Genomic DNA, 10,599 nt, shown 5'->3' with positions numbered 1-10,599 from the left:
TTTCCTTTATTGGCTTTATTGCTTATTTTTCGTATACTTTAATCGTATCCAAAATTGTAGGAGTACCTAGTTTTTTATTCAAATATTTTATGTAATTTATTTGTGAATCATTTAGAAAAATATTAAAATAGATTTAAACTATTATATAAACTTTTTGGTTCTTGTACGAACTATACTTTTGACGAACCTGATGTTAAATGTGCACGCATTAATTAATATAAATATTTAGCACATTACATATTTTTAACTACATTTTTTTTTAAATTTTCGTGATTTTGACTCTTAAAATTTTAATTTAAAATTATTTAAAAATTATACTGTATTATGTATCAAAAATATGAAAAAAATATTTTGTGAAAATTTAAATACCAACAGTTCTTCATTTTTAGGTTGATCAAAATTCCAAAAAATCAAAAAAGCAGGTAAATATGGATGTAGCTCTGTTGTACTAGGTTACAAGTTGGTCTCTGTAATGTATAATAATTATATGGTATTAAATTTGAATTCAATGATATAATATAATTGTAGACGAAAAACGATTTTGAGTGGAAAGATTTGTCAGTCTAGGATATTTTAAGTAAATAATTTATAAATTTTCAATTTAATAAATTTTGTCAAATTTTGAACTTTAAACAGGTATAAAAATAAACACAAGCGTGATTATATTTTTTTTAAATTTTCCAACTGCTATTATTCCAACTTATAGTGAACCTCATATTAAATTTTCAAATCTTAGATTTAAATATAGATACATTTGTATGAATTTCCAACAAAATAATTTGCATGTTTTCATGATTTTTACGTATTTTGTCAAAATTCAAATTTAAAATATACTGTATTATAAAATACTGCTTTTTTTATCTACCATTTAACAATTTTGTATTAATTTTTAAGTTTTTTTACCCAATTTTCTTAATATTTGTAGAAAAAAAAATTTAAAATTTTGAAAACTTAATGTATCTGTAAAAAGCTTAAAATTAGTCAAAGTATTTTGAAAATTGTATTTATCTTCGGAAATTTGTTTTAGAGTTTCACCCAAATCGATTTTATCAAAACCCGATTTTTCTTTAAAATTCCTGTTTTTCCTTATTTTTTTTTCTGTTAATCTCCGTGCTTTTTAAAACTATTCGGAGTTTTAAATCTTGACCTGCCATTACACCAACTGCCACAAATTAGATTCACTTTTCCGCCGGAAAAAATACTGAAGTTGGGATTTGAATCATTATTTCAACTGCATATTGTGTACAGTGTACACACTACACAGGTTATCAATTCAGTTTAAAAAAAGTTACCCATTTATATTAGTATCTAAGTTATCTATAGATGTGTATACAAGATCGTCAAGATCTACAGTATAGGCTATAATAAAAATACAATATATTACAATGTGCTACGAGGTATTCTACATAATATCTGGAAACTGCTTATATAGTTTGTAATGATTACATATCTATTAAAATATTGTTAAATAAATAAATAATAATTAGGTATTATATTTTGAAAAATATATTGTACTTGATATTGTTATATCAATATATCATTAACAATGTTAGACATTCAAATGCAATCAATATTTAATAAATAAGACTCAGGTTTATTAATCAGTATGTATAAAAAGTGCATTAGTCATTACTCATTAGTAGTGAATCATTCGAGAATTAATAGTTAATAAATTAATAACAACAATATTGGAATTAAAAATAATAAAAATATTTATAAATTTGTATTGCATACCTAAATGGCTACGTTGCTTGTTTTAAATACAACATGTAACGCACACTATCTAAAATAGTATGATTAATACCCAATTATAGGTTTAGTTTTAAATTTATGCAATTTGCAATCGTATAATTTATCATAATTTCCTTCTTTATACATGAGTTGATAGCATGAACCTTTTTAGATATACATCGACGTACTATTATTTATAATTTATAATTACTACTTATAAGTTTTATCAATTGTCTGTTAACTGTGATAGAATTTAAATTTGAATATAAATGATTCAAATGCCATATTATATATTCTTAGGGGAAGTATAAAATGGAATATATACAGCAACAGTATTTTTTAATATTGTTTATTTTTATATAATAATAAATGTAAATATGTTACCAATACACAATACTAAAAAATTATTACTAAATGTTGATACTTTTAACTTTAATCCAATATTTACTACGTTTATATGATGGCGTTAAAACGTAGTAATTGATTCAGTAAATTTTAGTGTATCACGCAGAATATTGGTGTATTGGACATATCAATAAACCCTCATCTTATGAATAACAACATCCTATTTTTATTTGTTTCACTTTTATTGGATTTTTATCGCTTTATAATAACTCTCAATTATTGATTTGTTTACTGATAAATATTTGAGTACATTATATCAAAGTTTAATTGGTCCAATTAATATAATAAATAAATTATATAAAACTAAAATTGTAATATTGCTTGTAATTTAAACATTTATAAACTATATAATACTAACTACAATATTGCAAAATATCCAAATTTATCCGTTTTACGTAAATTAGTAGATTACACTTTACTTTCTAATAAAATTAACTCAAATATCAAACTATTTAATTATAAAAATATACCTAATATATAATTATTTTATATATAAAATATATACTATAATACTATATAATATATAAATTACGTTAGTAGTAATAATATCACAAAATATACTACACTATTTTCTAAAAATTTAGAAAATCGTTTTTAAAAATTTACTAATTACTTATAGTAAAATAAATTACATTAATAGTAATAATATCACAAATTATACTGCATACCCATTAGTCAAACCCCTGCGTTGAGTTTTTAATTTTTGTTGATATATTTATATATAATATATATTAATTACAATATATATAATATTAACAAAGCTCGCCAAGCTCAGCTCATGGATCGACGCGCAATATAATACATACACGGACATACGTCCTACAATAAACGCAAAATGTAATAATTTTCAACCTGGAAATTTCACGAGACACCAGGGTATAATATTATGTATAGGTATCTTAACGTTTAAATTATCGACAAGACAAGTGTATGTGACTATAATGATTTTATCGGATTATTATTTATTAGATTTTGTTATATCGTACCTATGCGGAAATAAGCTGTGGTTTTATACTATCATACTACATTGAAAAACATCTCCTCATTTTCCACCATTTGTCTGGAATGTAAGAGACGCAACATTAAACAACGGAGATCGGACTAACAATGTATGAGGGATGGAATAATCGGTTTTTCATTTTAGTAAGAACCTGATTATTTATTATTAAGTATTAAAATTCAATTAAAATATTCAATATAATTTTTTTTAATATTAATTAAGGTGAATCACAAACACCCAACAATTTGGACATTGATTACTAAGATGCGGCATTTTTATGCCGCAGATGACACCAAAGTCGCACAGCGTCAGCTGGGTATACTAATATACTATTGCACCACCATAGAAAAATTTGAGTTAATTTTTTTAGACAATTCTATATGAATATATTGATTTTACAGTGATGTGAGTGTTTTTTTTTAAAAACATTTTTCTAAATTATTAAAAAATAGTGTAGGTAGTCATTTTTTTAACAAATTATTCCTGTATTTATAAAAACAAGTTGATTTACATTTTATTTTATATTATTTAACTATTGACCAATGTGTGTGCAGTATATTTTGTGATATTATTACTACTAACTTAATTTATACATTTAGGAGTTAATTTTATTAGAAAGTAAAGTGTAATCTAATAATTTACGTAAAAACGGATAAATTAGGAAATTTTGCCTGTGGATATTTTGGTTTGAATATTACGTCCTTGGATGTTTTGACCGATTACCGTTTTATATTCAGGTAATAGAATCGTAAGGATATATATTTAAGGTAGGTAGGTACTAGCATTAATTATATTATAATAATAATTTATCCTATAATTAATGGTACTAGGTTCACTCTATTGATGTGATAAATTTGTTTTCAATGATAAATAATTGAATACAAAATATGATTTCTGAGCAGTGTCATTACATATATTATATAATGATTTTTATTATAGGTATCATGATATGTTTTATTTGTATTAACTTAAAAACGAATACCTATACCAACGTACCTAACGACGTTGTAAATAGGTTTGTGGTATAAATAGCTTTGAATTAGTCTGAATTATTGTGATCTAAATAAATACAATTTTATATAGGTAATTGCGAGCCTAATTTCGAAAAGTCCTATGATTGGTATTTTAGATTTTGAGTTGAGCAATGAATGCATTAGTTTTACAATTACTTTATTTATTTTTTTGCCTGATGATACTTTTTTTAATGGAAAATTGATTATATTTAATATAAACAAATTTTCGTTAATATTAACGACACTGAAATGACTTAATGACAACTGACGTTGTCGTGTAAATAATGACTTAATAGGTGTTTTTACAAAAAATTCGTTTTGATAAAACCAATTCTGTTTTTTTGCTGTATGATTTAAAAATAGATAATTCTAGTGATTTGAAAGTTTTATTAAATATTCATATTAGGTACCCAAGTATATAGTGGTCGATCACTAGATACTTAAAATGTGTGTAAAGTTTACTTGTTGAAAATGTTTGTCGACCCTTGGACTATATTTATATAATTTGTATTGTGTATGGAAAACAACCAATTAATGAATTAACAAATTGAACTTGGTATTCATTTATTTTTTTAAATTATACAATAATTTAACATAGATACAAATATTTAAAATGGTGTGTATTGTGTATAGAGTCTATACTATAGACTATAGTGTATAGATACTATTATACAGGTAAATTCACATTTATATTTACTATCCTTATAGATATTTGATCATGTATAGTTATTATGCATACAAAATAAAATTCTTGTTAAGTAGTAACGAGTTAACTACTAACGATAAATATGAATTTAACATAAACTGATAACTTTCATTAAAAATCCCATAGTTTTAATGAGTTCGTTAAAATTCCAAATGCATTAATTATCATATAATGATTACCTTTTCAACATGTTTGTATTCTTATATGTTGTCGTATTCATGTAGCATCAGTAAGTTCTGGTTTTCTCGTCATGTGTATATTATTATTGTATACATATATATATAAATCTTATTAAGCACGCTTAATTATTAGCGCGATACTATAATTTTTTGTCATCTTAATTTAAAAACTAGAAATGCACTAATGAGTACATAATGTCCATGTAATAATTAGAATACTTTCTACATATAAGAACCCAAAGCCTGGAGATTTATATTACAACCATTGCATGATAGGTACTGTAGTTTTTCGTTGATATTTGTGCTTGTATCTGTTTACTGTTATGATAGCGTTAAAAATATATATTTTTTTTGTGTAAGACAAGCGGGTAATTCGTGTATAATTATATTTACAGTAGTGTATAGTACAGGATTTCCGGGATACATTGATTTCATTATTATTACAGTAGTTTGGTAAATCAATATCATTTGAAAACATATAGGTACATAGGTATTGTTGCAAAATTATTTAGACAAACTATTGTCTAACCGAAACAACAAGTACAATATATGAAATAGGTATGCATAATAATTACTATGCGACAAACGTAAACGTCATACTATAAATCTATTCTATCAAATCGTATGTATGTAAAACCAACAGGTCGACGAATACGATTGACCTTCAATAGGTGTATAGGTAGGTACGTTTAAACAGTTGATTGCCTGACTTCGACGAAGAGTTTTTCAACATCAAGGTAAGTACGTTTATTTAAGGTAAATCAATAAATTATACTCTACACATCTATACGCTTATAATATACAAAAAATGAATTATATTTGGTATAAAACATTTATGTATATGTATGTATACATATATATATATCAATTTCTGCGGATGTCTATAGTTAATTTAATTATACTTAATTTTTTTTTGCAGATATGCTGAATTAGTCTTCGTTTAACATATATATCTCAACATATATTTTAAATAAAAGTTTTAAAATCGGTAATTTTGGTCAGACCTATTTATAATGGCTGACAAGGACACCAGAATACTGAGAGAAACACAATGGCCAAGTGTTCTTTTTTATTTATACCTTCATTTTTCTGCGTTGATCGGACTTTACTTCGTAGTTTTCCAAGCTAAATGGACTACTATATTTTATAGTAATTATTTAGTTTTTACTGATAACTGTTCATATTTGTATTTGTATACTACCTTGGTAGGTAACCTATTTTAAATAGTAAATTGCAATAATTTTCATAGCGATATGTCTTGTCTATGTGTCTGTCCTCGGCTTAAGCGCTGGAGCTCATCGATTATGGGCGCATTTAAGTTTTAAAGCCAATATCGTGCTCAGAGGATTCTTGGCTATTGCACAGGCTTTAATATGTCAAGTATGTACAAATTATCAAAATGATAATATTTAAAATATCCTAATATATTAAAATTATTTTCAGGGATCACTTTACGACTGGGTATTAGAACACCGATTGCATCATGTACATTTTGGTACAGAAAAAGATCCTTTTAATCCAAATAGAGGCTTTTTTTTTGCATATTTTACAAACAAATTAGTAACAAGTCATCCTGACCATGAGAAATTGTTAAAAACCATCGATATAAAAGATTTGGAGCAAGATCCTATTGTATTGTGGCAAAAAAGGTAAACCTTTTCAATTAAGTATTCATTAATTATACGATTTTATGTTTTAATTAGACTTTACTGGTTGTTGGCTCCATTGTTGCTGACGGTCACCGTGATTTTGCCATCTGAACTCTGGGATGAGTCACTTATGTGTTCAATTTTTATTGTTGGATTCCTCAGAGTTACAGTATCGTTACACTACAGTTGGATTTTAAATGCAGCTACGATAATTTGGGGACTAGAACCACTTAACAAGTAATTTACAAATACATTTAGTAGTATTATATTTTTAAAAAGATGAACAAAATATATTAATAAATCAGCCAATTTAATTTATTAAACTATAAATAGATTATAAAAATAAATTTAATTTCTTATGTACTATCTATATGATGGTTTTGATATGTTATGCTATAATCTAATTTATAAGTAATAACTAATAAACTGTAACTAAATGTTATCCTGAATCTGTAATAATTATAAGTGTCTGAAGTCAGAATTTTGACGAAATTCGTAAAAACCACGAAAATGTACAAATTATTTTGAGTTGGAAGTTCATAAAAATTTTCTTTTTAAACCTAAGGCTTGAAAATCTAATTAAAGATTTCTCATATGTTTGTTTATCTTTATATAAATAAAAAAAATTCTAGTTAGAAATTAATTTTTATGAGTGTTTGAAGTTCGAATTCTCACAGCATTTGGTATTCACTCGATTTTCATGAAGTAATTTTCATCTATCATCAATTACAGTGACTATATATCCCTTACTTTTTTTTTAATTTAAAATATTTATATATTTTTAAATCATAATGTACTACTAAAAGGAAATCGAATCATATAGGATTTCATAGGCGTGCGCAGGAAATTTGGGCCGTTTTCCGTTATATGGCCCATATAATATGGGCCTAAGCAAATATAACCTAGGATAAATTTAATGCAAAATATCAATTTATAAAAACTCTTATTGATTAAATGCTGTGCTTCACAATATTTAGATATATTTTTACCATATAGTATATACCTAGTGGATCCTAGTGGCTAGTAAACTACATTAGAATATTAAAAATAAATAAAAATACATCACTAAACTTAAAATAAACATTTATTTATTATTCTAAGTTTTAGTAATAGGCAGTGAACATAAAAAATAAAAATATTATAATGATAATCTTCTTTGTATAGGACTCAAAACTTTAAACTCTTCAATAATGCTATTAAAATCCACTGATTTGGTCATTTCTTGCTCAACAAATAAAAATAAAAGCGATTCTAATCGTTCTTGAGACATTGTTGACCGTAGTTTAGACAATAAAATTGTCCAGAGAACCACGTAGTTGTTCAGTCTCTTTTTTCTTATTTATCTTAATTCTGAGTTTCTCTGCATCCCCAGACCTTTTCTTTTTACTCCTGACATGTCTAATGATTAAGCACATAGAACTCAAGGATCTCAAGGCTCAATATGCACACAATTTAAAATAAACGTGAATACTCTTAGTCGTACTTAATTATGTATATAGTGTATAAAATCAACAGTAAAACAAAAACAAGAAACAATTATTCATAAACGGCAGTCCTGAACTCCTGAGTGTATAGTACTTTACTATTGTTTATTACAATTACAAAAACAAAATAGTAAATACGTGAGCGTCGGGAGCACGTGTTTTACCTATCATTGATCAACATAATAGAAATTTCGAATTTCTCTATTATCAATGTGATACACTGATACATACAAATACAATCACGGTTTAAGATAGACTATCTTAAACCGTGCATACAATACACGCCTTGGTAGTAACCACTTGTCCACTTGTCGCGGTTAGTGGTTACTGATTGTTTTGAATTATTGGTTACCTAAAGTTGTTCTTGACATCATACATTAGCTCTTAGCATATTGCCATTTTGTTAGAGCGTCGAGCGTCTAATTTATTTTCTCTAATTTTTACTATTAATTGTAGCTTAAAATTTAAACTAAGTCCCCGAATGAATAAAAATTTGTACCACGGCACACTTGGCACACCCTGTGCGCACGCCTATGTATATAATATGACGAAATCATGGCACAATATTACAGCTCATGACTTGTAGACATTATTGCCATATACCTATAAACAATAAACATAGCCTAAATTACAAGTAAAATTTTGGTAAAATTTTGTTTTAATTTATTTGTCTAAAACATATAATACTTGTATCTACATAATTAAATCTGATTATTCTGATTAGTATTTCATTTAGATTTAAACTTAAGAGTAACTTCAGAATAAAAATATCCATAGCTATAGTAAAATTTCTTACCATAATCAATATTTTACAAACTAATATGAAAGTATAGCATTCAATTGTTGAAATTATAATATTAATTTTATAAACTGAACATATAGGCTTAATAATTATTAGGTAATATTAAGCTCCCAACAGCTTTACAGATTTCAATTGTACAGCATGGCAGTATGTAGTTAAAAACAACTTAAGAGGACGCTACACCCGCATAGGTTGTCTTCGTCTTACAAACGCGTAACGTAGCAAATTTTATGCTCAGCAGATCACGTTTAGCTCCGTTAGTTTAAAATTTAGAGTAAATTGACCTCTTACAAAAATTAAAAGTATCATTATTATTGAAGGCATCTCGTAGGCTTTTTATTATATTTTAATTTTAAAGTGAGTTATGTGTATTTTAAAATTGTAAATTGTTTGTATATCTTAAAATACTCATAACTCACTTAGTCACTTTAAAATTAAAATAGAATAAAAAGCCTACGAGGTGCTCTCGATAATAATGATACCTTTAATTTTTGTAAGAGGTCAATTTACTCTAAATTTTAAACTAATGGAGCTAAACGTGATCTGCTTGGCATAAAATTTGCTATGTTACGCACTTGTAAGACGGAGACAACACATTCGGGTGTAGCATCCTCTTAAGTGTTTATTGGTTCATAAAATCGTATACCTTGTTGTACAATACTATGTGGTACCGTACATGACCTATTATTAAGTCTTAAGATAACTTTTATTAATATTAATCTTGTTGATAAAAAATCGTGACCAAATCTAAACGGTAAAAATTAGATTTAAATTAAAGTTATTTTATTTGATTCAGGCATTCTATTCAAACAAATTTGGTATTTGTTGTAAACAAAAGTATGTGGCCGCAATACCATTATACATTACCGTGGGACTATCAATGTGGTGAATACGGAAATTATAATCACGGGTGCATCACGTCTCACATAAGAGTGTGGGCAGCATTACGATTTGTGACCGACCTAAGGACAATAGATTCTGATGGAATAAGAAAAGCTATGATTGAGGCGGCCAGCACAGGACAAGAATTCAACCAATGTGCGGAAAAATATGCGTTTGATCCAAATCTTCTTAAAATAAAATGTGAATTAGATTTAGAAAGGATACCTTTTTGATTACAATTAAAATAGATATATTACTATTCAGTATCATTTGTACATCTATAATCCGTTTTATCACAAAAACGTAATTAAATATATTATTTTTTTATTAGGGGGGGACTGTGACAATATGAGCCATTAGGTGTAGGATGGTACGGTAGTGGTAATTTTTGTGTACTTTTGTTGGTAGATTTTTAAGTTGGTAGGGTTGTAACACGTGATTGCGAATGTTTGGCGAGGATATGCTGTTATAAAACCTGATTGGTCACCCATCTAGGTGCTAGCAACTGCAGCCGGTATGTATGCTTAGTGCTTTTCCGCAGATTGAGGGTACGACCACGCCTCACCAAACCACAAATATGTTTTTGTAAGTTAAGAAAAATGAAACTACTGGCTACTTGGCTATTTACAACCATTGATTATAAAAATTCCAACTTCTAAGTTTAAATGATCCATGATCAGTAAAACTTAACTAAACAATAATAGTAATTATTTATAATAAAAATATATTAAACACATTTCCTGTTTAT

The 10,599-nt window shown here is 26.5% G+C and overlaps 1 protein-coding gene across 2 annotated transcripts; it reads left to right on the top strand.

Annotated features, from left to right (window-relative positions):
- Positions 1-5,559: 5,559 nt before the first annotated feature.
- Positions 5,560-10,117, top strand: LOC107164603 (acyl-CoA Delta-9 desaturase). Of its 2 annotated transcripts, none has more exons than XM_089222200.1 (6): positions 5,560-5,771; positions 5,954-6,183; positions 6,284-6,414; positions 6,478-6,683; positions 6,738-6,920; positions 9,766-10,117. In XM_089222200.1, the coding sequence occupies exons 2-6, from the start codon at positions 6,048-6,050 to the stop codon at positions 10,082-10,084; spliced, it is 975 nt and encodes a 324-aa protein (XP_089078326.1). In that variant the 5' UTR covers positions 5,560-5,771; positions 5,954-6,047; the 3' UTR covers positions 10,085-10,117. The 2 variants fall into 2 exon arrangements, with proteins under 2 accessions (XP_089078326.1, XP_089078327.1); XM_089222201.1 differs by lacking the exon at positions 5,560-5,771 and adding an exon at positions 5,796-5,877.
- Positions 10,118-10,599: the final 482 nt, after the last annotated feature.

The sequence above is a fragment of the Diuraphis noxia genome, unplaced genomic scaffold (genome assembly GCF_037042655.1).
Source record: "Diuraphis noxia isolate RWA-SAM2 unplaced genomic scaffold, SU_Dnox_SAM2 contig0003, whole genome shotgun sequence".
NCBI lineage: Eukaryota > Metazoa > Arthropoda > Insecta > Hemiptera > Aphididae > Diuraphis > Diuraphis noxia.
Note: the sequence above shows the minus strand (reverse complement) of the source record. Positions and strands in the feature narration are given on the sequence as shown.